At 40.4% G+C, this 26205-nt stretch overlaps 1 protein-coding gene across 1 annotated transcript; it reads right to left on the bottom strand.

Annotated features, from left to right (window-relative positions):
• Nucleotides 1-1822: 1822 nt before the first annotated feature.
• Nucleotides 1823-25536, bottom strand: IL22RA2 (interleukin 22 receptor subunit alpha 2). Its single transcript, XM_069488810.1, has 5 exons — nt 25476-25536; nt 23311-23446; nt 18420-18598; nt 3011-3180; nt 1823-1972 (listed from the first exon to the last, which is right to left on the bottom strand). Exons 1-5 carry the CDS (start codon nt 25534-25536, stop codon nt 1823-1825), a joined length of 696 nt encoding a protein of 231 aa, XP_069344911.1.
• Nucleotides 25537-26205: the final 669 nt, after the last annotated feature.

Below are 26205 nucleotides of genomic sequence, written 5' to 3' on the forward strand. Positions count from 1 at the left end.
TTAAACACTGTATTCTTCTTTTAAAAGCCCAAATAACAAATATTCCAAAATGCAAAACAAAAATTTAAAAGATTTATTGAAATAGTATGATAATATACTCCTAACACAATGAAGAATGTAACCATGATGATTTTCACAAAGTATTTTGTACTTGCCTAAGCACACAAACAAAACCAAAGCAAGGAAAACAAAATAAAAACAAAACTTGATGCTACCTAATAGCTTTCATGAAGCAACCATAATGGTTTTTGTTTCTTATAAGTCAGGCTTCAGTACTACTGTGTACTTCAGCACTGAATTTCATACACTTGAATGTTGTTGGCCACACACAATCCTCACTCTCCACCCACCCCACTGCATCGCCCTCCCCCAAAAGGACAAAAGGTAGTAAACAAAATAGTAATGATGATAATAATAATACAAAAACAGACACAAAAGTAATTTTTTCAGTCTCTAGGTTTATGCTCAACATTTTCTGACTATATGGGAAGCAATGAAACCAGTTCTCTAGCTCTTGTTCTCTTATTCTCTCCTCTCATGCATTTCTGAATACTTTTAATCTATTTATTATTGTGAGTAATTATATTAATATATAGCCAGAAGCACCGACTGTATTTTTGTCACATTTTGGAGCAATTTTCATGGGGAATTGTATAGATGTTCTCCAATATATGTCTCCTCGCAAGAAAGATAATCTTAACTACATATAGAGACTGAGTCCCCATAAAGGGGACAGCTTTCTGTGGCTCACACTGAGCCTTAGGCCACTGGCTGTGTACTCAGGAGAGGGAGCCAGCAGGTGAGGGAGATTCGATTAGCCCTATCATCTCTGTAATCACCGCCCATCCCAGTCCTCCTCCCAAACATACCTACCACCCACTGTGTGCTTTCAGCTGCGTTCTCTACCTGAACCCCAACTGTCCCCAATCAAACTGTCACTCATGGATCCACCTGTATAGAGATTACGAAGGTGCTACTGGCGAGAGACACTTTGCAAAGAGGATTGAGTAATGAATGTGGCATAGACTTGGAGTTAAAGTTTCTTCTTTGTTGCTGAAAGATATTATATCTAGTTCTGAGAATAAAGACAACTTCTTCTAAGACAATATTCAAAACAAAACCAAACGAAGACAGAAATCTTTAATGTATGTGTTACATGAGGGAAAATTGTGTTGAGTAGACTTCCTTCAAAATTTAGATGTTGTTGATAAACTTAATCCAGATATTAACCCTGAGATCATGAGAGTTTTCTTTTCAAATACTGTTCTTATTTACAGAGGATAGAATTTAAAACAAAATTTTGGTTCATTAAGTAGAAATTTTTCATAAACTTATAAAAAGTATGCTCACATAAAATAGAAATGTATGCAAAAATTTTTTTTCATGTAAAATTTTTAAATGGCACATCTGTGTCAATTTAACTGGCTCAATAGAAAGTGAAAAAGGATTGCTCCAGGACTAAGTCTGTAATGCTATTTTTAAAAAATTATTTCAACATTTTATTAAATGGCTTGTTTCTTAAATTTTTATTTTGCTGTCTTAGGAGAATTAAGATTGTTATTAGGGATGTTGCATACAGAAATAAAGTTCTGTACTTCACAGAGCCCCCCGTATTCTCTGCTTCTTTAAATTCTAATTTTTTTGGGGGTATTGTTCAAGTATAGTTCACAAATGAAATATAAAGAAATAAAGAATGGGTAAACAATGGTGAACACTGCTTTAAGAAAATATGAAAACAGTTTTAAGTAAGATCCTTCAGACACGAGCCATCCCGTGCTTGGGGAGCTTTTGATTGCCGTGTTGCTGGGCACTCCATACCCCTTCATGGAATTTCCACACAGCTCTCTTCACTTCTCTGACTACTTCTGTCTAACGTGGGCTGATACATTTCCGCCACTGCACAGTAACCAGAGCGAGGTGCTAGAGCTTTGATTTCGACAATTCTGTTAGCCCCTTCATACACCTTTTGCTCCTGTACACAGGGGAAAAAAATCAGATGATGAGTGCTTGCCAGGAAGTCACTGCTCTGTTTTTGTTAAAATTAATAAGATGCACATGGTCATGGCAGCCCATGATCACTGCGGTAGATGAGTTGTAGGGTTCCTTCCCAGACACATCCTGCTTCCCCAGAGTCCTAGGCCATAGCCCGGTAAAGGGACCGGCCAAGTGGCCTTCAGGTGCTACGTGACTCATCCCTGATGACTGACTGACCCTGTGGTCAGCATCTCTTTTTCCAGATTTGAACTATGCAGCGAGGAGAATAGAGTAGATGCACAGAGATAACTGTAAATGTGCAGCCTATGGCCACAGAGAGATGGGAAGCCCAACAGACAGGGCAGGGTCCTTCAGAGCTCCATACCCGTTTCCCTGTCCCAGTCACAGCAAAGCCTGCCCCGTGCCATTTCCTGCTCTGGCGGTCTCTGAGATGGCTTGTCTATTTCCTAATAAAACTTCCCCTCTGCCCCTCCTCTTTTGTATCTAAACAAGTTAGAATGGGGTTTCCACTACTTACAACCAAAGGAATCCCATCTTACTTGGGCACCAAAAATGGAACATTCAATTATCCACCAAACCCAGATATAGGCACTGATGGCAGAATAGAATTTCATAAGAAAATTGATGCAAATTTATAATGCTGTGATTCAAAAGCTACTTTAAAATAAAATATGTTAAGCTCATAAAAATGAATACTCACGGTCACATGAAATAAGTATTGTTAATACCAATCTTTAGCTATGCAGGGAAGACCAAGCAGAGACAAGCTGAGCTACTGAAAGGCACACACATGTGCACACATGCACACACACGTGCACACATGCACAAATGCTGATGGGGATGTGAGCACTAGCTGTTGATCAGTGATGGTAGAAGTTAACAAGGAATTTTAAAAAGATAAGAGAAAAATAAGAGGAGATAGCCTAGCAAAAGACAGAACATGGAATATGGCCAAAATGTTAGTTAAATAAACAAAAGAAAAAAATACTAACCTTAGCAATTCATCTGAACTTACCTTTTCTAGTGAATTGTTAATTATAAAAACACGGTATACTAGTTCATAGTAATTTTCCATAGATATGTTTTTCCCCTTTTGGTCTCTATATGGCAAATTTGGAGCACAGAGAGTCACCAACAAAGATCCATTCACTTGGGTTATATTCATGACCGGGGGATCTATTTTTGCTAGCGAAACAAGAAAATTTGGCAAATCATTAAAAAAATGTATTGCACACAGACACATTATGCATAATGACAAATCATCATTAAATTCCGAAATCTGTCAAAAATCATTATGAAAAGATATCGTTGACATCTAAATCACAAATGTCTGAGAAGTTTCTTTGACTATAACTTTTTATTTGCAAAGACTGATAATTTCTATTTCAGCTTTAAGAGGACTTGTATTAATCATTTCCATAGCCCTCCATCATTGTTTTGGAAAATGAAGCATGAAAAGTTATTCAAGGGGCGATCATAGAGAAAGGCAAATATTATATTGGCCTCTAAGGATGTAAAATTTCAAAGCAGCTCTAAAAACATTTGAAGACTTGTAGCTATAAAATTAATTCAGCAAGATGATGTCATATTCTATGGAACAATATTGGAAGAATCAAAGGAAAGGAATTTTGGTTCATGTATTTTGTTACCAATGATCAGATCATTAGTAACTAGGAAAGAGAATTATTAATAGATAATCACTTTAAAGGTCCCCAGAGTCACTATATTGCTATGTATGGATTTGGTTGTTTCCTTGCTTGGTCTTTATTATAATTTTCTGTTTATAGATTTATTTCTTTTATAATTCTTGAAAATTAGCCCTTCTCTCTCTCTTTCTCTACACACACACACATACACACACACACACGTTTTTCTTCTGGAATTTCAATTCATCATCTGTTATAATTTTTTCTTCTGTTCTCTATGTGTCTCAACCTCTTTTATTTGTTTCATCTTTTTCTTCTCGTTGTTGCATTTTGAATGATTTCTTTAGACTTGTCCTCTACACCACCAATTTTCTCCTCAATCATGTCTAATCTGATCTTTAACCACCCATAAATTAAATTTTTAAGAAACTTCAATGATTATGTATTTTTCATTTTTATGGGGTTTGTTAGATCTTTTTTAATCCATCTGGTTTTAAAACCAATAATATTTTGTCCTCTGATTATGTTTTTATCTCCTCTGCTCTATTATTAAACATATTAATTTTATTTTGTGCTTCTAATATTACAAATGCTTGAAGTGCTGGCCAGGTAGGTGCTTGTTCCTTCCAAACTTACTTATGTTGATCTGGTGCTTGTGTTTTCATTGTGAGCATATGTTTAAAAGTTATACTTCTCTTTTGTAGCTTTGGTTTTAATTTTTTTTTTTTTTTTTTTGAGACAGAATCTTGCTCTGTTGCCCCAGTTAGAGTGTAGTGGTGTCATGGTAGCTCACTACATCCTCAAACTCCTGGGCTCAAGTGATCCTCTTGGCTCAGCCTCCCAAGTAGGTGGGACTACAGGTGCACCCCATGATGCCTGGCTAATTTTTCCATTTTTAGTAGAGATGGGGTCTTGCTCTTGCTCAGGCTGGTCTTGAACTCCTGAGCTCAAGCAATCCTCCCACCTTGGCCTCTCAGAGTGCTAGGTGAATTTTTAAATTTTAAATAAAATTTTTATTGACCTATAAAATAGATACAGATAAATAAATAAATTATAAAGATTTGGCTCAAAAATCTTTATAATAAACACTCCTGTATAGGTACCACCCAGATCAAGAAACAGAACATTACAAGCATGCTGGAAGCCTCCTTTATATTTCCTCCAATTACTCAACTCCAGAAGGTAGCCACAATTATTCTGACTTCTATTGTCATATAGATTAGTTTTGGAATCATGCAATATATACTTTGTTTGTGTCTGACATCTTTCATTTAAATATGTGTGCAATAGGGGAAATCGTCTGAAAAAGGGTAAAAATGCTTTCTGTCTCTCTAAAACCTCATCCACTCCTTTTGGGAATTAAAACCTGCATCCCTGTCCTAGTCCAGTGGTTGGGAGAGACAGGGGAATGTCCTTTGTTCTTTGAACCACAGGAGATGGCTGAAGGGAATTGTTCAGACAGCCTTGGCCATTTTTCTGAGTAAATTCCCCGGTGTGCATGCCAAAACCCTTGATTCCACCCATTTGGGAGGGTTTGAACCTTTCAGCTCTCTGGTAGGGCATTCGTTTGGAGCCCTATAGCAGGACATTTGTTTGGAGGCACCATTTGGGGTGGAAGCCATGAGGTTGAGTAGATCTAGTGAACCTGGTTCGGATTTGGAGCTCATTTGCAGTTCCCAGGGAACGAGGGGACCAGGCCACACATTTGGGGAGGGTTTTGAACTTTCCAGCCCTGTGGCAGGACATTTGTTTAGAGGTTCCATTTGGGATGGAGAGACACTGTTTGGGGTGGCATTTGTCCCCTTTGGGTTTCCATTTGATTGATAGGCCTTGGCATTTTAGATTGTTTGTGTTGGGAATTCCCTATATTGTTTGTGTTTGATTGTTTGTGAGATTTTTCCCAACATGGGAGGCTCCATTTCTGTTTCATCTGAAAGCCCCTTGGGAAGAATTTTGGTTGAATGGTCAACTTACAACCATGAACCTATATCTGAGTAAAGAATGATGTATTATTGTAATACCACCTGGCCAATGTATGTGTTATGGTGTGAGGAGAAGTGGCTATTGAATGGAACCTTAAATTATTATATCATCTTACAACTGGAATTATTTTGTCAAACACCAGGTCAATGGATGAGATCCTATATGTACAGTCTTTTAGGTAATTACATAATAAAGAGGCTGAAATGCCTGGGACAAAGTTAATGGTACAAAGGAAACCTCCACCCATAGTTGGGAAGGGGAGCCAGATCCAAGGTAAAAAAATTGAGGAGGAATTAGCCAGTTTACTCCTCATGAACCCTTTCAACCCAAATTTCATCACACCGCATCTCCCACCATTGCACCTCCCTGGTACCCTCCATCACTGGTGGAAGGGCCCATGGTTGGGGAGACTGGGACTGATTCTTCAGTCCTATGACCTCCGAGTTATGACTTGGAAATGGGAATGGTCTCCCCCTCCAAGACCCAGCAGGGAACTCAATTCAGCCAGAGGGCAGCCATAGCTGGAGCAGGGTGATTACCACTGGGACAGTACCCATAGGAGGTTTGAATGTGCAAGGACAGCTGGCAGGGTATTATTGGACTTGCACCCCATTTTCCACCTTGGATTTATTGAATTGGAAAAAGGCAAACCCACTTACAGAGAATGACAGTGTTGTTTACAACCACTCTGCGATGCACTGTCCCACTTGGGTGGACGTACAGACCTTACTGAATATATTACATACTGCAGATGAGCGTAGCCTAGTGATGGACAAGGCCCTGGAGGCACAGTGTCTCCATGGCAAGGATCCTAATCAAATCCCAGACTCCAATGTGGCCATCCCAATGGCAGAACCAAACTGGGATCCTAATACTGACACAGGCAGGGTGAGACCAAATCATTACTGGAAGTGTATTCTGGCAGACCTCCAGAGGGGAGTGCCTAGACAGAGGAGTTTAAACAAGGTCCAGGAGTTACAACAAAAAGCTAATGAGGATCCCTCTGAATTTTTGGAATGGATCTATCAGGTGTATTGGAAATATACCGATGCAGATCCAGACGCCCCTGAAGGCATGCACATGGATAATATGACTTTTATGGGGCAGAGTGTTCCAGATATGAGGAGAAGGTGCAGTGTGTGGAAGGAGTAATTGGCATGAACCCCTCCTGGCTGGTTGATATCGCCTTCAAAGTATATAACACCAGGGAAAAACAGAAACTGAAACCTGCGCGTGTTCTGTTAGCTATGCCAACCAAGGGTCCTTTGAGACAGTCAAAAACAAAGGGTGGAAAAGGCCATCCCAGAGAGAAGCACAATCAATGTGCTTTTTGTAAAGAGGAAGGACATGGGAAAGAGCACTGCCCAAAGGCACAAACGGCTCCAGGTAACAACAAAACTCCAGGAGAGCAAATGGCCTTTCAAGTCTGGAACTCGGATGATGAATAAGGGGCCTTTAGTGACGCTCCCTGCCTCACTAAAAACTCCAATCCAAATATCCCCATAGGAGCCCCGGGTAAAATTGACAGTGGGGACTCAATTAGTGTATTTTTTAATTGACACTGGAGCTATCTTTTCTAAACTCTAAATTAAGTTCCATTAGTGAAGACTCGATGGCAGTTGTTGGGGTGACTGGTTGGTCAGACCGGGAGAACAGAAACTGAGACACAGTGTCTTATACATGCCAGACTGTCCAATACCTCTCCTAGGCTGAGATTTGCTAAGCAAGTTGAATGCCCAAGTAACCTTTACTCCAGAGAAGCAACAGCTCCCCCCACAGGTCCCACCTGAAACTGCTATCTGGTTTCAATGTCTACTCACAAAGCAGCAGCAAATTCTGTTCTCCCTGAGGTCTAGGAAAGAGTGAGTAAGGCCATATGGGCCGAAAGGATCCCGGGACAGGCAATCACAGCCACACCAATGATCACTTTGTTAAAATAAGGGGCCTCATGTACGCATAGAAAACAATACCTCCGTTAAAAGGAAGCATTGGAAGGAATCCAATCTATATTGAACAGATTTCTGAAGCACAGACTAATTTGTCCCTGTTGGTCCCCCTATAATACGCCAATTTTACCTGTCAAGAAGCCCCACACCAATGAGTATACATTCATGCAGGATCTATATGCTATTAATGATATTGTACAAAACATACACCCTATAGTACTAAACTCATATACTCTATTGACAACAATACCAGGTGACTATGAATGGTATTCGGTACTAGATTTAAAAGGCACTTTCTTTCACATTCCTTTGGAAAAGAAGACTCAACTTCTTCTTGCATTTGAATGGCAGGATTCTGAGACTAGGATGACATCACAGTACTGCTGGACGGTGCCTCAGGGATTTAAAAACTCTCCTACCTTGTTCGGTGAGAACTTGGCAAGAGACTTGTGGAAACTGCAACTGGATCAAGGGATTCTATTACAATATATGATGATATACTTATAGCCAGCCCTGATTATAATCATTGTCTTGCAAATACAGTGGCTATACTAAATCATCTAGCCTTAAAGTGTCACCTAAAAAGATACAGATTTGGACACAGTGAGTTACTTATTTGGGATTTCAAATTAGCAAGGGAACACACAGCCTAATGTCAGACCAAAAGCAAGTCATCTTGAATCTTAAAGTGCCCAGAAATAAAAGGCAATGGCATGAATTCCCAGGGATGGTAGGGTTCTGTTGCATCTGGATCCCAAACCCTAGACTGATAGCAAAGCCCTCATATGAAGGAAGTCCTTAAAGGGACAGATGCAGAACCTCTGATCTGGACCACTGACTGTCAAAGTGTCTTTGAGAGACTAAAGCAGAGTCTTATGATTGCCCCTGCTTTGGGATTGCCTGACTCCCAAAAAGAATTTAAATTGCACATCATGAAAAACAAGGAATGGGCCTTGGAGTCCTAATGCAGATGCTGAGAAACATCCCATAGCCAGTGGTATATTTATCAAAGCAGCTGGATAATAACATGAGGGGATGGCCTCCTTGCTTCTGGGCAGTAGCAGCTACTTGGGAGCTGTTGCAAGAGGTCAAAAAATTCACTTTAAGACAACCTGTTGTAGTGTATGCACCCCACCAGGTTCTGACTTTGTTAGAACAGAAGGGGAGTTATTGGCTGACTACAGGAAGGCTGGAAAAATACCATGCAATCCTTTTGGATAATCCCAATGTGAAATTAAAGATTGTGTCTACTCTTAATCCTGCCACCATGTCACCAGCTGAAGAGAATGAGCCTCTGTAGCATGACTGTTTAGAGATTCTGGAAGACGTCTGTTCTAGCAGGATGGATCTGTCAGATCAGCCAATACCAGAGCCAGATTGGGACCTTTTCATGAGCAGTTTTATGGACAATGGACAGCAAAGGGCTGGATATGCAGTGGTCGAGAAACAACAGGTGCTGGGAGCAATGGCATTTTCACCTGTGACTTCAGCCCAGAAAGCTGAGCTGATTGCTTTAACGAGAGCTCTTCAGTTTTCCAGAGGGGAAAAGATACCTTCTCAGGATGGGTAGAGGCTTATCCTACCCAAACCGAGAAAGTGTCTGAAGTCACCCAAATCCTTGGAACTTATTCCAAGGTATGGACTCCCTCCATACAGAGTGATAATGGACCCTCTTTTATATTAGAGGTAACTCAGCAAGTAAGTAAAGCCCCTATATCTAGAATGGAAATTATATGCATCCTGGAGACCTCAATCTACAGAAAAAATGGAGAAAATGAATCATAATTTAAAGAGGACTATAGCAAAATTAATGCAAGAAACCCACCTGAAGGTGGGATAAGGTATCGCTGCTCACCCTCTTCCAGATAAGGGTAACCGCTAGAAGTTGAGCCCCTATGAAATGGTTTATGAGAGACTATTCCTAGCACGCCGAGGTAGGTATGGTAATATAATCATGAATGAAGAAAACAGAGTAAAGCAATATATTTAACAAATAAGTCAGATACTAACCACGATACATGCGTTTGCCTGTTTAGGTCCCTGCCTCAGCTGGAAGCACCTCTACACCCCTTTAAACCAGGAGACCAGGTATTGCTTAAAGCTTGAAAGGAACAAGGACCTGAACAACAACTGACAGAGAAGTGAAAGGGATCCTGTGAAATTCTTCTAACAACTCTCCTCTTTGAAATTGTCAAGAGTGAAACCTTGGTCCACTCCACCATACCAGAGTAAAGAGGTGCCCCAGGGAAGAAGAGGATCCCAAATCCCAGTGGATGGGCCAGCCTTTATGCAATCTAAAACATCTGTTTAAGAGGAAGGAAAAATGTACAAACCTTTCATTTAAAACATTGCCCCAATTCAGCAGGAAGTAGCTCAATGACTATGTGGCCCATCCTCCCATAGATATGGAAGGGTAAAATTGACAGTGGGGAATATGGAACAGGGGGAATGGCCTGAAAAAGGGTAAAAATGTTTTCTGTCTCTCTAAAACCTCCCCTGTCCTAGAGTTTAGGACATAAAAGGTAGCCCCAGGGTCAATTAAAAAATCTACTAATTGATGTACAATTTAATTTCTTTTGGAAATTAAAACATGCATCCCTGCCTCAGGCCAGTGGTCTGGAAGGGTAGGGAATGTTTGTTCTACAGGAGATGGCTCAAGGTAATTGCCTGGGTGGAGGTCACGAGATTGTCTTAGCCAAAGATCAGATGAACCTGAACCATGAATCATAGTTGAACAGCAATAGCCTGAAGCTGAAAACCTCCCCTTTAAAAGCTCTGTATTCCTGCTCAGAGGCAGGATATTGGTACTTTAAGATGGCAGTCTGCCAACCTCCTCATTTGCCAGCAAATTAATAAATTTCTCTTTCCTCTTCCTCATTCTTCTGATGTGGACTTGGGGACAAGTGCTGAGCTTTTGGTAGCATGTATACAATATAGTTATGTAACCAGTACAGGCCCCGTTTTGAAATTTTCCTGCCCGTTTCTCCGTGAGGAAAGACTGACCTTTACCCTCTTTCTTTCCACCAGGCACTCCCTTCTTCAAGTGCCCCCATCTAATTATGTGCTTGTTTAGAAGTTCCAGAGACTGTCTCCAAACAATCCAGACCTCCACCAGATTATCTCAAGGTAATCTCCTGGATTAATACCTATTAATTTATAGATAAACAGCCTTTGAGATATCACCAGCCCATTCACCAGTTGGACAATAATTCAATATAGTCATCATGCTGACCAGCACCTCCTTGCCACTCCTGCACACCCTTCACACCAAGTTCCTTTTTTAAATCCCTACCCTCAGCTCAAGACTTAGAAGGACTTTCTCTCAGGCATGAGCCTTGGCCATTTACCCACTGCTGGCTCTGGTCTTTATTACAAAGACCACAATTACTCCACTGAACTGCACCCTAGACATAAATCAAATGACCATATATGTATTGTGTTACTCTGAATTCTGGTTTAAGATTTGGATTTTCTTCTACAAGGTGTTCTGTGGCACCAACAACCTAGCACAACTTTAAGTTGATGTTTTCTGAAACATGACAATTGTAAATGTATTTGAATCTCAAACCTTTATGAATTTAGAGGACAGCTGATTCCTAACAGGGTCAAGACTGAAACATACACATTTGTTTCCCCTCTTTAGTGGAGGACTTTTCCTATTCTGCCCTTGTAATGAGAGTGTAGCCCTCAGAGGGCCTACGATTTTTATGAGAATGTTAGTTATAACTCCCCACCTCGTGCTAAATTAATAGTAAGACCTGTCTTTTGTTTTAGGAATGTCTGTTACCACCCTGGGTCTAGTTACCAAGTGGGGCAAATGCCCTCAGGGCAACAGGGACTTCACTATGTATATCCTGTTTTCGCCTAGATTTCTATTAATAGCTACTTTGTTTTGGTCCCTGGGGATTTCCTTTATTTTCTTTCTTGCTCCTCTGTAGAGTCAATTAAATATGTTATATTTTATCCTGAATTTCTAGGTGTTCTGGGAAAGGAAGACTCCACCCTCTCCCTATCCCCAGGGCTATTTAATTTGCAACCAAAAGTTGTTAATCCACTTCTCAACTATGTTGGACATTTTGCCTAATTGCTTGAAGAAGGAATTCCTCTTTGTTTACACCTTAATCTTTCAAAGGGGTGAATTTAATCCTATTTATGCTTACCATCCTCCAAATTCTGCTGACCATAGACTTCTTTCCTACCACTTGCAAGGTGAGAAGAATGAGTCACTGCTCAGTTTTATAGGAGAGTATGATGCATAATTAATTTTCTCCTTGATAAAAAACATACGTCTAACATTCTTGTGACATATTTAGCACCCAAAAAGCAGTCTTTCTTTTGTGTGACTCAGGTGTATATCCTTGCTTCAGTTGGTAGAAATTAGTTGAAAATAAATCCTGGCAAGATTAAATACCATTGTATATTTTTTCCTCACTAAAATATTTATATTAAAGCTGAAGAGTATTTTCCCTTTCTGGCCCAAACTGTAATTATCACAGAATTTTCTTTTAATTGTGTGCATACAGAATCTGTCCTTTGAATGTATCAATTCATCATCCTAGATTTTAATTGTTCAGTGTGATAGTTAATCTTAAATGCAGCTGTCACTAACTTTTTATGGTGAAGCACCTATTTCAGGTATTGGCCTGGAGATATCAGTGAGCTGGGCTGCAGACCTCACAAGGGCTCCTGATCTGTGATGTTGGACTTTGCAACTGAGTGACCATTCTTGACCCAGTCACTCGATTGTGATTGTGTTACAAATCCAGTTCAAGATTATTTGATCTCACATACTTGGTGACAGCTCCCTCCTTGAAATATTTTCTGCCCAAGGCATTCATGAATAGTCCACAGATTTCCTCCAACCTCTTTGGTTATTCCTTCTAAGTCTCCTTTTAAGGTTTATCATATTCTGGCATCTTTTGGTGAGATTCCCTTAATACCTGGTCTTACTCAACTCTGCCTCTCACTCAATACTTTTCCTGGGCAATCTTATCAATACCCATTTTTACTATATGCAAATGACTCAGAAATTTGTGTCACTAATGGAGACCATACCTTGAGTCCTGGATCTGTATAAAGATTTCCCTTGGAAGTCTCAAAAGCATCTTAAACTCAACATATTCAAAACTGAACTCATAATCTCTATTATTAATATGTTGGATCCCACTAAACTGCTCGTTCATCAAACCCCATCAAAAACATCTCAGTGACTCATCGAGCTGTGCAAGCAAGAAACTTAGAGGCCATCTCTGACATGTTCTTCTCTCTCACCACTATATCTAACCTATCACCAGCTCCTGCCAATTTTTCTTGCTAAATGTCCCTCCAATGATAAATTTTCAATAGCCCTTTCCATTAGCCAAGTTCTGTCTCTCATAGACTATTACAGTAACCTACAACTTAACTGCATCTAGTCTGTCCTCCTTCTGATCTATTTTCCCCGGATAGAGCCAAAGTGATCTTTTCAATACACAGGTCTGATCATGTGGTCCCCTGGTTAAAAAATTACATTTTTCTATAGGAAGTCATAACTCCTTAAAAGATTCTTATGCCTGGCCTAACTTTCCAGTTCCATGGCATTACATACTCACTCCTGCATGCTCGTCTTCACTGTACCAGTTGTCTTTCAGTCCCTTGTATTTGCTATGATTCCTCCTACCAGAGGACCTTTGCAAATGCTGTTCCCTTTGCCTGGAATACTCTACCCTCTTTGTCTGGTTAGCCCCTATTCATCTTTCGATATCAGTTCAAGTGTCCCTTCCCCAGGGATACTTTTCCTGACGTCACTGGTCAGGTCCATCCTCGCCTACACTCTCATAGCACTGTGTATCTATCTCTTTTTGTACCACCTGCCACAGGCACCATTTTATGTTTGTTTGTGTGGTTATTTTATAATATCTGTCTTCCCCATTAAACATAAAGCTCTATGAAGAAAGAGACTTATGTCTGCTATGCTTGCCATATTTCTTCCAGGACATAGCACAATGCCTGAAACATAGTGAATGGCTTATAAATACTTGTAGAATGGATAAAGAAGCCAGGGGATTCTTTAGTCTGACTGTAGCCCACCCCACTAGAAAATAAGGCCTATTGCAAAACTCTGTATCTATTTTTACCCCAAGAAATTCTAGGGTCAGACAATACTGAAGTCTTACTGAGCCTCAAATGCTCAGGTTTTTTTGTTTGTTTATTTTTACATCTTACTTTGTCTCCAGATAGACACCTGGAGAAATCAGAATTTCTTAACCTAAGATAACATCCTGCTGCTCAAAAACAGGTCTTGTGCCTATAGTTGGCTCATTAGTCCATATCACAGACTTTAGGATCATGCTGTCCTAAGACTGTAGAAATGTGCTTTTCAAAATCTGTTCTTGAGAGAGCATCAGGAGCTGTGGTAGGAGAGAGCAAAGTTGGAGTGTGAGGAGATAGCTGAGTGGGCAGGGTTCCTCACTATTGTTTCAGCAAGAGTAGCTCCAATTTTAAATGTTTATAGACTGGATTTCTTATTCTTCTACTAAGAGGTCCTGAAATAAAATGGCTTTTTAAGGGACATAGCTCAAAGAGTGTTTTTAATGTTCTTTTTTTGTTCTTTTTTTATTGAGGATGGTCAACTTGAAAAACCACAAACCCTTCTTAACTCAACACTATTCCAATTTAAGTAGAATTGAGCCAAAGCCTCCACTCATCTCAGTCAATGTCTTAGGTTATTCTTACCTGACTGGTGCAGTGAATCATACTGGATGAGGGTTTCTTTGATGAATAAATTTGAACTTGAGTCCATTTCTAGGCTTGAATATAATAGTATATAATAATCAAAATTTATTTATTTATTTATATATTTATATTATTTATTTATTTATTAAATTATATATATATTAAATATTTATTAATATATTTATATTTATTTATTATTTATAATCAGAATTTACTCTGCAAATTCCCCTCACTGGTATCTTTTAGCTTAATCATGAAACCTCCTGTTCTTCAACTAGAGAATTGCTGGTTGAGTGCATTGGCCTTAAATCTCAAGTTATTCCAAGAAACAATGTGATATATGCCATGGATTGATTTGCTCAAATCCTGTTCCACCCTCCTGCTAATTGGAGAGTGGAAAACAAAAAATGACTTTTTCTGAGTTCCATTGCATCTAGTGTTTTGGGCATGATCCAATCATTTTGGGTCTCACTGGACATTGCACCAGTTAGAAGAAGTATATGGATGGGCTTCCTAAGTACTAAGATCTAGAATGTAAATATTTCTGTGAACATACTAATGCAAAGCAAAAGGCACTGACTGAAAGAAGGCCTTAAAAATCTAGGTGTATATGGAATTGCAAGGGATCCATAATAGCCAAAACAATCTTGAAAAAGAAGAGCAAGGTAGGAGGGCTCACACTTCCCAATTTCAAAACTTACTACAAAGCAATGGTAATCAAAACAGTGTGGTGCTGGCACAATGACAGATGTATAGATCAATGGAATAGAATTGAGAGTCAGAAAATAAACCACATTTTGATGGTCAATTGATTTCAAAATATGTGCCAAGATCATTCAGTAGGGATCATTTCAACACATGGTGTTGAGGCAACTAGATAGTCATATGCAATGAAATGATATTGGACCCTTACCTCACACCATATATAAAAATTAACTCAAATGAATCAAAGACTTAAATGTAAGGATAAAACTATAAAACTCTTAGAAGAAAGCATAGGATAAATTTTCATGATCTTGGGTATGGCAAAGGATTCTTAGATATGACACAAAAGCACAAGCAACAAAAGAAAAAATAGATCGATTAGACTTCATCAAAGTTTTGTGCTTCAGGTGACACCATCAAGAAAGTGAAAAGACAATCCACAGAATGAAAGAATGTATCTGAAAATCATATAAGTGATAAGAGACTGATATCCAGAATATATGAAGAACTCTTACAATTCTAAAATAAAAAGACAGCACTCTGGGCGGCCAAGGCAGGAGGATCACTTGAGGTCAGGAGTTCAAGACCAGCCTGAGCAAGAGCAAGACCCCATCTTTACTAAAAATAGAAAAATTAGCTGGGTAAGGTGGTGTGTGCCTGTTATCCCAGCTAGGCGTGAGGCTGAGGCAGGAAAATTGCTTGAGCCCAGGAGCTTAAAGTTGCTGTGAGCTAGGCTGATGCTATGGCACTCTAGCTCAGATGACAGAGTGAAACTCCATCTCAAAAAAATTAAAATAAAATATCCTAATGAACCATGACCAGAAAAAAAAAAGAAAAAATTAAAATAAAATAAAATGAAATAAATAAATGAAATAAAAAAAACAAATAATCTAATTTTTAAAATGGACAAAGGCTCTCAATGGATAATTCTCCAAGAAAGACTTGGAAATAACCAATAAACATATAAAAAGATGCTCAATATTCTTAATTAACAAGGAAATACAAATCAAAATCACATGAGATACTATTTCATGTCCACTAGGAAGACTATAATCAAAAGGATTAGTAAGGTGTTTGTAGCAGCATTATTTATAGTAGCCAAAAGGTAAAAAATTACCCGAATGTTCATCAACTGAGGAAGGAATAACAATATGTGGTGTATCCTTATAATGGAATATTGTTTGGTCACAGAAAGGAATGAAGTACTGATACAAGTCACAACCTGGATGAACCTTGAAAACATGTTAAATTAAAGAAGCCAGCCACAACAGATCACATATTATATGACTCCATCAGTAACAGGGACTCTATAGAGAAAGTAGATTAGTGGTTGCCTAGGCCTGGGTGCTGAGGGAATGGGGGGATTGGAAAGTGACAGCCAAAGGATATGGAGTTTCTTACTGATTTGACAAAAATATTGTAAAATTGACTGTTAGAGATAGTTACATGTTTGTGAATATACTAAAAACTATTAAATTGTATGTTATAAGGGTAAATTGTAAGATGTGTGAATTATATCTCAATAAAGCTGTTTAAAAAAAATCTAAGTGGACACAGTGACAGCTTACTTCCCCAATGTTCCATAGTTGCTCTATGGACAAAGTGGTTGTGTGAAAGGCTGGGAGGCTATTTTTAGGCTCAATGATACAGGCTTCTTCTTACGAGTTTAGACTGACACTACTGAGTGCTCAACTTCCCAGTAAGGAAGATCAATGCTGAACCCCTAGTATAGTGTCATACTCTAGGGGCTCTCACCTGCCAGTTGGTGGCAGGTAGATTTATTTTTGGTCCCTTCCAACAGGGAGGGGGCAAGAGACACTGGAATAGACACTCCTCTGGTTATAGATTTTTCTTTACTGATTCAATGCTTTTATAGGCAGATTCTCCCCCCATCCGCACCCACGGATGTAGTGAATGTTTTATTCATGGACATGGTACCCCAAAATACATTGCTTATGACAAAGAAATTAAGTCATTGTGGAAGTAGTGAAGCAAGGTCTTATATCCACAGGAATATTTGGTTTTGTCATATATCTCATCAGTCAGAAATCTCTGCCTTTATAGGAAGGTGAAATGGAAAATTGAAAACTCAGTTTGAGAGATAACACTCAGTTTGAGAGGTGTATGAATTGGTTTATGCTTTAAGCCTCTGACTAATGCATGGTGCTGTTTCTTCCACAGACAGAAATTCACTGGTCTGGGATACAAGAAGTGAAATTGAGGGGGCAACTCTCGCTATAACACATGGTAAACAACTCATGAAGTTTTTTGTCTCCCTTATGCTTGACCTTTAATTCTTCTGGTTTATTACAAAAATGGTTTCAAAGAATTGGAAGTTGAGGCTGCCACCTGACCCTTCGGGGCTTCTCGTGCTATTTAACCAAAAAAAAAGAAAATGATGTTCTCGTATTTCTCTTGGGCGATTAGTTCTGATTATCAAGAGAAAACGGAGTTGTTATAAATACAAGGGGATCAGATAGAAGGATGCTTGGTATCCTCTGATGTGACTCTTAAAGCTTCTATATTCAGCTTGGTCTTTCCTGTATTAACTTGACATAATCTTACATAAAAGTTTCCTGTATTAGCCAACAGAAGATTTGGAAAGACCAAAAGGATTCAGACTTCTCACGAATAAAGAACTGAGGTGCAGGCTAAAAAGAAAGTGAATGTTGAGTTAATAATGAGGGAAGACGTCATGAATATTAACTACAGCTTCATGACGAGTTGCCATTATGAAGATTATGATGAATATTCATATTTCATTTCCTGTTCTGTTATGCATATCTTTATACATCAACATTAAACACTTCCTTCTTTCTCTCTCCCTTTTCTCTACTATTTTATGCAAGGTCTATTGGTAATGGTTACTTTTATAATATACATCTTAGATTGTAAGGTATTTTTCTGTGATTATAACTAAACTAGAAGAGGAATAATGTCCTTTAGAAATGGATACTGAGAGAGCACTTTTGGTCTCCTCTTTTGGGTAGATGACTTAAAGTCTTAATTTCCTCAACAGAAAATTCTTCTAACATGAGTATTTTCAGGAACTTAACCCTCATGTTTGGGGAGGAACTAGGGCAATATGATTTCTTTTAAGCTGTCTAAAAATACTTTTTTAAAAAAGAAGGTAATAGTGTGGCAGTAAGATAGAGTGAAGGCTCTGAAGTCAGATGCAGCAGAATTTGAATTCTGATTTGGGTAATTAAGGCCGTAAGACTTGAGCAATGACCAAAGCCTCTGTGCCTTGATTTTGAGGGCTGCAGAATGAAGATCATGAAAGCTATCTCCCAGAGTTGATCTGAGAATTACATCAAATGAGATGATGGTGTAGACCTCGGCAAAGCACAGGGTCCGGTAGCTGGGCCAGGCTCTGAGGGGGATATTCAAGGGCAGAAGAGCAAAGACAAAGAAACTCCATGGAACTCACTTTCCCACCAGGGAATGAAGCGCTGCGTCATGCTCCAGCCCGAGTGGCTCCCGCCTGAGGCCGTCCTCACCCTCCCGTAATAAGGTTCCTGTATATCCAAGGTTTCATTGGTAAGATCACAAAAGAGTTCTTGAATACCCCAGCAGCCTTCTTTACTTTTCCATTGTCTCTCTCCATACCTGTAGAAGGGAAAAGACAAAGATCTGAGTTTCTTTTTTCCATCAAAGGAGGCTTCAGTCTATTAATTCTTTAGACTGATTGAAACCTGTCCTCTAATATCAGTATCACTGTGAAAGCTATGGCTACTCTTAAACATCTTTTTAAAAATTCCTGTTTTTTAGCTGTCTTAGTCTGTTTTCTGTTGCTATAACTGAATACCTGAGACTGGGTGAGTTATGAAGAAAAGAAATTTATGTGTTACAGTTCCGGAGGCTGGGAAGTCTAAGGTCTACAGGCTGAATCTGGTGAGGGCCTTCTTGCTGGTGAGGACTCTCTGTAGAGTCCTGAGGTGGCACAGGCTTCACATGGCCAGGGGGCTTATGAGAGATGGCCAAACTGGCTTTTTATTAAATATATCAGACTCACTTTTGTGATAATTAACCCACTCCCTCAATAACACATTAATGTGTTAACCCTCAGTGGATTAATCCATTCATGAGGGTACAGCCCTCATCACCCAATCACCTCCCAGAGGTCCCGTCTCTCAACATTGCTGCATTGGGGATCGAGTTTCCAACACAGGAACTTTGATGCTGTTGTTGTTGTTTTTGTTGAGATAGGGTCTCACTCTGTTCCCCTGGTTATAGTGCAGCGGGATCATCATAGCTCACAGCAACCTCAAACTCCTGGGCTCAAGCCATCCTCCTGCCTCAGCCTCCCGAGTAGTTGGGACTATGCCCACCACACCCAGCTGATTTTTCTTTTTCTTTCTTTCTTTCTTTCTTTCTTTTTTTTTTTTTTGTAGAGATGGGGTTTCACTCAGGCTCATTTTGAACTCCTCAGCTCAAGTGATCCTCCCACCTTGGTCTCTCAGGGTGCTAGGATTATAGGCATGAGCCACTGCACCTGGCTGCAACACATGAACTTTTGGGGGACACATTCAACCCACTGCATGAATCAAAGTGCCGTCTTGCAGAAAGACGAACAACCTTGACACCTTCTGTGTCAATAACATAAGAGTTTGTATATTTTTAAGGCTTAGCAGTGTTTCTTCTGGTGTGTGGACCAACTTCCATTTTTGAGTACTTGCTCTCCACATCCTTAACACTTCTGAGGTTTCAACTTTGTGGTTTTTCTCCACTTCTCATCAGCTTGCTATTGAGTAATGTGGCCCATTCTGAGAAGTCATTACCACTTTTCATCTCAGGTGATGCTTACCCGACACACATGATTAATCTCTTTATTGAAAATTGAGAGGAAGTTGTAGTGAGTACTATACAGGGACTCCTGTAATTAGAGGCTGGGAGACAGGGAGGGAAACCCATGCAAGAATGTTGTGAGGCAAAGAGGCAGGTTGGTTGACTCAACCTGAGACCGCAAGATGGTGAAACAGCCAAAGGAAAGATTAAAGCTTCACTTCCTTACCAGTCAATCCAGACACATGCAATAAGGTACTGGTGGGGAACAGAGCAGAAATCAGAGGCTGAGGAGAAAGATTTCCCAAAATATTTGTTGAAGGACTTAAAATCTAACTTTATAGCCATACAATGAGGAATATTGTGGTATCTGTACTCTGTAATCTACATGACAGTAATTTCATTATATCAGAGTTAAAGTGGCCCGGGTGTGGTGGCTCATGCCTGTAATCTAGCACTCTGGGAGGCTGAGGCAGGAGGACTGCTTGAGCTTGGAGTTCGATACCAACCTGAGCAAGAGTGAGACCCCATCTCTACCAAAAAGAAAAGGAAAAAAAAGAGAGGAAAAAAAAAAAAAAAAGAATTAAAGTGAACCAACAACATATATTAAGCATAATTTGATGTTTTTAATTATTTATTGATGAAATAGTATCTTTAACTTAACTGTAATGACTGACTTCTCTTTTAATATGATACCTCATTTTTTGTCCTAACCCAGATGAGACAGATATTAACAGTACATCCCATGAACTGGATACAACCAAAGTGAGAGTTTTCAAAACTATAAATCTACCTTCTCCTACTGAAAATACCTTGGAGACAGGAATGAATCCAGGTATTCTGGGGTCTGAAATTTATATAATCTTGTGTTCATTTAGTGTTTCTATAACAGAATACCTGAGGCTGGGTAATTTATAAAGAAAAGGGGCTTATTTAGCTCATGTTCTGCAGGCTGTACAAGAAGCATGATGCCAGCATCTGCTTGGCTTCTGGTGAGAGCTTTTCATCCTGTGTCATATTATAGTGGAAAAAGTCAAAGGGGAAGGGAACATGTGTGAAGAGGCAAAACTGGAGGGGCGTCCTGGCTTTATAACAACCCATTCTCATGAGAACACTCCCCTGGGAACTAATCCAGCCTCCTGAGAGCCAGAACACACTCACTTTGGCAAGACTGGCACCAACCCATTCATGAGGGATCCACTCCCATGACCAAAACACCTCCCACCAGGTGCCACCTCCCAACACTGCCATACTGGGGACCAAATTTCAACATGAGTTTTAGTGAGGACAAACTTAAACCACAGCAGCTTTAAGAAAAAGAATTACATGCTGGGTATGGTGCCTCACACCTATAATCCCAGCACTTTGGGAGTCTGGGGCTTGAGTCCAGGAGTTCAAGGCTGCAGTGAGCTATGATTGGGCTCCTGCACTCCAGCCTGGATGACAGAGCAAGACCCTGTCTCTAAAAAAAAAAAAAATTTACAAATGTAAAATTCTTCTGTGGGGCCCTGAAGTTTAATCTTCATTAGCTTCATAATAAAATAGCTTCTAATCTGATTTTTACTTTGGACCACAAACAGGTCCACTTTCAACCTGTTTATACAGCCTAAAGGGAAGTATTAAAGAAGTACTGAAAGGATGGCATTGCTAGTAAATCATCTAACAGGAAAAAAAATCTGCACACAAGTGCAGCTTTATTAGCTTAACCACCTGTGACTTAACTTGGTTTTTTTTTTTTTTTTTTTTTTTTTTTAAAGAACTTGTTTTATAGAACTGGAACAGCACTGATCAGACAGAAGAGGGCATGTAGGCCTCCTCCACATCTGCTAGACCACATTCTGAGAAGTCTGATAAAGCCAGTCTAGCAGAGAAGAAAAACTACAACCATCTCCTGTTATAATTTTGCAACAATAACAACTCTATCCTTTATCCCAATAAAAGCCCAAGCCACTCATCCTCAGGGCCAGCATTCCTTCTTTCTTTCTTTCATGCCATGCTTTTTACTTCCTTGGAAAGTAAAATAAACTTCTTGTTTCAACACCTATCCTAATCTTTGAGTCGAGAATTCTTTCTCATCCCATACTACACACTCCCCCCACCAACAAGTACCAATCTCTACTTCCTATGTGCTGAAAGCATCTCCAGCTATGTGAAAATCTATTTTTGTAATGGAGAAATCCTTATTGTAAAGATTTATAAGTTTTACAGTTGCTAGACAAACTATGTTGAGAGACGCAGCAGCAGTTAAAGACTGAGAATCTTCTGGGGACATTTTTTCTGAAATTAATTAATAGTAAAATCTGAGCTAGGTTCTACCCCATGCTATAGGGACATGGAAGAATTTATGGAATGAAAATTGTTATTTTATCCCATATCTGCATCTGATTTTCTGAATTTCTAGTGAAAACCCATGAAAGCTAAACTGTATTATCTTCTGTCTCATGCTTAGCCAGCATTTCAAACTATAACAGAGGAGGAAGAGCAACAAAAAATCCCAGGAAATGTGTGAGTGGACAAACCTGCCATTTCCAAATCAGGAGTGTCTGTTCCCAGGAAAGGAGTAGATTATATCTGAGTTGATTCTATCAAGATTCGCCTGAAGATCACACAAGAGGAACATGCAGCAGCATGTTCCAGTTTGTGTTCAGGCTTACAGGAGTCATTAATTTTGGAAAAGAATATTCTAAATAGTAAATCCACTCTAACAAATGACTTTTAAATTAAAAATATATTTTATACACTCACTTCCGTGTTTGCCACAACTTCTTTTTCAACTATCAGTAGTTCACCTTAATTTGTAGCTGGCTCTTCAGTGACTCCTGTATGTTTTTTTATAATCTCCTCCCTTAACTAACCACGTGAGTTTTTTGAGTTGTTTCTTAGAATTAGCAGAATTTTTATAAGACAAAAGCATTTGAGATGCTCAAGGCTCCTGAGCAGGATTCCTGACACCAAGAATCGCCATACCCCACACCTGCTCCAGGGCTTGTGGCTCCTCCTTGAAAAGCCCCATGATCTCTGTTGGCTGGCAAGTTGGATTTGAAATTATTTCCTCTGTTCTCCCAACAGATATCTTTCGCATTAACATTCCTTTCTTCCTCGGCAATCCTCGTTGTCTCAATAATTGGATCTTTGTTCAGCAAGCAACTGGATCTAGGCTAAAACCCCCTTGCAGTTTCCATAGCAAGTTGAGTCCTTGTCATCTGTCAAACAAGTGGCTTCCAGCATTCATTTGACAAATCTGTACTGAGAGCCCACCATGCGCCAGGCACTGCAGTGGAGGCCAAGGCTGACCTGGAAGGTCTCCGTGCTGGGTGCGGTGGGGCTGAAGTGTCTGCCCGACAGGCTGCACATCATCGTGCATTTTGAGTCCCCAGGCAGAGTTCATAGGAGACAAGTCACTTCTGTCCCAACCTCTGCTTCTTCTCAACCTCTCTAAACTGAAAAAAAGCTCAGATCCTAACACTCCATTGCATTCTAGAACATGCTATCCTAGCGGCCATCTCTATTAGCCGCATGAAGCTCAGTGTACTTACATTTTGTACTGCACAAAGTAGATACTGCTCTTGCCCATCAGTGCCCTCCCAGGCTGCCAGTGCAAAATGTTGTGAAAATTTCGGGACTGAAATTGTACCCTCTGAGGCTTCAGAGACTCATGGGCTGGCTGAGCTCCTAAAAGAATAAGAGAAGGAAAAACATTGAACACTGATATGAGCACCACTGCTACTAGCTGTAGTTTTCAATGAAATTCCTGCATCAGGATTCCCCAAATAGATGCTGTAAGTGGAGGTGGAGGTGGAGCTCAGAAATCAACACTTTGGATCTTCAATGCAATGATTTTGATGCATGCTGAAGTCTCAGAATAATGTGTTCTAGATTATAAAAAGGTACTTATACCCTCCCACCCTATTCCCCAAGCTGGAGAGGAAGTGAATAGCAGTGAAAAAGTATTGTCCTTATTTCATTCCCAGATTGTGACAGGATATAATGACTGAGACACAAGACCCACACTAAGGCCAATCATCTATCTTCCTGGGAGCCACTGTATTAGCTCTACTCTGAGGCAAAACTTGCCTGGGATCAATTCTCGCTCCAGGACCTCAGCCCAGCATTCGGCTCCTCTTTTCCCAGGTTCTTGCTCAGTCTCTGGGCCCTGCCTCCAGGTAGCTCTGCTTTTGCTGTCCCACTTCTGAATGGTGGTTCTTACCTGCCTGCATCCTGGCTCCCAGCACCCAAGCATCATTGCTGAGATGAACTGGCCCAGGCAGGAGGGAAACTGCCCTCTGTCTATGGATTTCTTCTCTCATTTTTGTAGTAACACCACTATCACCATCCCCAACAGTAATAACAACTCACTCTGCACTAGGCACTGAAGGGGCTTTTATCTACTTTAATTTACTTAATTTGCCCAGCTCTTCTATGAGACAAGTGCTACGCATTGTGGTCCTCCTTTTGTAGACTAAAAAACTCAGCTTTGGAGATGTGAAGAAACTCGCCCAGCAGCAAAAGGTAAAGCTGATTTTGTAGACTTTGTACCCAGGCAGTCTGACTCCAGAGCCTGCCTCTTACTGATGGCAGAAAACCAAGAGCAAAGCTCTGGGCGAGGCAGAGCAATTAGAGGCTGAGGATATTCTCTCTCCTCCTCCTGCCTCCCTCCTCCTCTGGCTCCTTCCCTGAACACTGGCCATATATGAACATTAGCTAGTATCAGGGACTGTGCTCAAAGCTTTACAACTTATTTAATTCCCACAACCACCAGGTAAGGTAGGTATTTAATTCCTGCATTTTACAGATGGGGAAGCTGAGGCTTAAAGAAGTTGTGTACCTTACCCCACATGTTGTGTGTCTGCCTGGGAAGAGGCAGAGCCAGGGTCATTTTGGTAGAGCTTGAATTCCTGCCATATTTTGCTAAATGAGTCCTTGTTGTTACCAAGGGCTAAAGGCATAGTCTATTCAAATCCACACATTTCTGGAGGATGGTGGCTTGAATTGTTTTTATGTATCAGTCGCTGGACAATGGTGCTGTCTTGGGAAGTGATTTGAGCCATTTACCCTGAGAGGTCCCCATCTGCTAACTTGGGATCCCAATGGCCTTGCTCAGAGGAATGCTCCACTCCCTTGAAGAGCTCCTCATGAATACTAGCAGCAAATTCTCACGTGGTGTGTAAGGTCCCTCTTCTGTGCCAAGCACTTCTCTAAGCACTTGGCATATAGGGACTCATTTCATCTTCACAGTGACCTACCCCCATTCTAGCAATGAGGAAATTGAAGCACAGGAGTGTTATGTAAATTGCTCAAGTTCTCCTAGATAGTAAATGGCAGAGTTGAAATTCAGATTCTGATAGTCTGGCTTAGGAACATGTGCTTGTAACCACTATGTTACAGAGACACTTCAAGGCAAAAGAAATGGGGGGTGGGAGGGAGAGAGAGAGAGAGAGAGAGACACGGATGTACATTTGTCCTGTATGAAGTCTCTTGCACCCACCAGAGTGCCTCCTCTGTAGCAGGTACTCATTCAGTACATGTGGAGTTTCTCAGGCTGCAGACAGGAACTAACCCATGCCCGTTCTGATCATGTAGTGACATAAGAAAGCTAAAATCTTTACAAAGCCCAGAAAAGTGCCAGTGCCATTTCTAACAGTCCCTTGATCAGACTCAGATGATAAAGCTGTGAACAATGGAAAAGAAACAAAGCACTCACCTAATACACCAGTCAGGAAGACACTGACGAGGAAGCCTAGAAAGCAGTGTTCAGGCATCATGGTCACAGGCGTGACTGCTCAGGCAACCAGTGTTCCCTTCAATGAGAGGGACAGCTCAGGACAGAAGAGGAAACTATAAAATCCGCAAGCAGAACATCCCTCCTGGCTTTAACCAAAGGCAAGGGAAGGGGTTCCTCGCTGCAACTACAATTTTATTTTGTTACTGGATTGTATTAATTTAGGAAAATTATAAGAATCAAAACAATAGTTGCTGTAAGTCACTTTTATGTGGAAGCTTGTTTCAGTCATTGGCTGTGGGAAGGCAAGACACTGAGGATGGGTAGAGCTGAAGGGCAGGGCAGGGCAGCGATTGTGCAAGTCGCAGGCAGGTGAGTGAGTGAAACGACTTGTGAGGCCTTAGGAAGAATCTGCCCGCAGGAGGCAAAGAGGCTGCCAGGGACCAGAACTTGGCTCACAGGGTGATTTCGTGTACTATGCTTGGCAGTTACAGCTATCAGGGCCCCTGGCAGTGGTTCAAAGCAGGTGGAGTCTTGTGAATTCCTCTTTTTCCTCCCTTTTTGGTAGCTCCCCAATTAATCTCCCTGGTAGCCCCCCTTCCCACCCCCTGTGGCTCTCTGCAGTGCTCCATGCAGCGCTTCAGCCTCCCTCCTCCAGGGTGGTCTCGGGCCCCACTCAATTACGCCTTTCTGTCCATTCCCACCCTCCAGG

Source organism: Eulemur rufifrons, chromosome 15 (assembly GCF_041146395.1).
Source record: "Eulemur rufifrons isolate Redbay chromosome 15, OSU_ERuf_1, whole genome shotgun sequence".
NCBI classification, from domain to species: domain Eukaryota; kingdom Metazoa; phylum Chordata; class Mammalia; order Primates; family Lemuridae; genus Eulemur; species Eulemur rufifrons.